We start from the raw sequence: 1,361 nt of genomic DNA, 5'->3' as shown, positions 1-1,361 counted from the left end.
CCTTCTGTGCACGACGCGTTCACTTCTTGATGTGAGACAGAAATCATAACCACTAGACCATTGAACCGACGTATACAGATAGAGCATTACCTACACAACCAGAGGCGCCTAACCTTGTAAGTGAGCAATTGTTCTTCCTAATAAGACTGAAGAAGTTTGTGGAAAGGTAGCTCAGGTGGGTGTGATGAGGCCGGAAGACTTGTTGAAACGTTCCCTGGTCCTTGACTCGAATACCTGGAGATTTGAAAATACGCTTGTGATGTCTGAGCTCATCAATGTAACAATGTCCTACGTAGGAAACTGACGGGGACGAGAAGATCAGTTTGAGAAAAAGCGATGGCCGTCCTTAAATGTTACCCACCTTGAAAAAACAAGTATCCACCTGTTTTCCATTCCGGGGGATACGCAAACAAAAGTGTTTCATCAAATTTGCGGTTGGGCTAGGATACATACAAAGATTAACGATATAGTGTAAAGGAACAGTTTCTGGTACATGACATGAGCAGCGTTGGCTTTGATCAGTGGATGCCACTCGCAGATCGTCATTACCAAACTTTCAAGGAGATAGACGTCCGGGAATTCCTGCAACCGCGTCAACAGTATATCGCACCAGCATTTCTTCTTGTCCTCACCTCTCGCCCGATAGACATCAACTCCCAACCCCACACTTTGTGAAGCGCGCCAAGCTGCCGAAACAGAACCACTTCGAGTGGGAATAGTCGCAAGGCTTCCCGCGGGTATCGTACACTAAGGTGAGGAGTGAGGTTGTTGATGGGTGATGATGTTCGCGCAGTTGGGCCAGATCATGGGGTGCAGAAAGCTGGAATTGTACGGCAGTGTGTTGATACCATGAGCTCAAGTGTTGCGGAAGCGCCGAGTAGAGATTGCCATGAAAGGCTGTGGTCTTTATCCGAAAGATCTCAGTCAAGTGAACAAGATATGACGGTGAAAGCCGGGCGTACCTTCATTTTAGGAATGCTTTGACTCGGAACGTCGCAATGGCAGTAGCAAATGGGTGTGTGAGCAGTGCAAAAGGCAATAGGGTCGACGAGCTCGTTTGAGATCAAGGAATTTGTTGAGCAAAAATCCGCATTTTCACCTCGCTAGTGGAACTAGCAGACCCGAACGCCACTCCACTGTTGGCCATTCTCTCGCCTTCGGCGCCACTGCCCCACCACCACGCCCAGATCAACGAGCTCCGCAGAGACTCTCCCGGGCCTCCTTGATGGCATCCCTCGCGATTTCGATACGAACAGTGCATCTTCAAGACACAATGTCTCTATGTCCGCCCAGAATTTAACCCAACCCCACCGTCTGACCCGCTCCATCGCACTGGGCTAGTTCGACCTCAGCCCGTTCTT

At 49.4% G+C, this 1,361-nt stretch overlaps 1 protein-coding gene across 1 annotated transcript; it reads right to left on the bottom strand.

Moving 5' to 3' along the window:
- Positions 1–649: 649 nt before the first annotated feature.
- On the bottom strand, positions 650–968 carry LACBIDRAFT_315016 (uncharacterized protein; the record flags this gene model as incomplete). The annotated part of the gene is made up of 2 exons (XM_001889329.1): positions 650–904; positions 963–968. 2 exons carry the CDS (start codon positions 966–968, stop codon positions 650–652), a joined length of 261 nt encoding a protein of 86 aa, XP_001889364.1.
- Between the last annotated feature and the right edge of the window lie 393 nt (positions 969–1,361).

The sequence above is a fragment of the Laccaria bicolor genome, genomic scaffold (genome assembly GCF_000143565.1).
Source record: "Laccaria bicolor S238N-H82 LACBIscaffold_66 genomic scaffold, whole genome shotgun sequence".
Taxonomy (NCBI): Eukaryota; Fungi; Basidiomycota; class Agaricomycetes; order Agaricales; family Hydnangiaceae; genus Laccaria; species Laccaria bicolor.
This window is presented reverse-complemented; position numbering and strand designations above follow the sequence as displayed.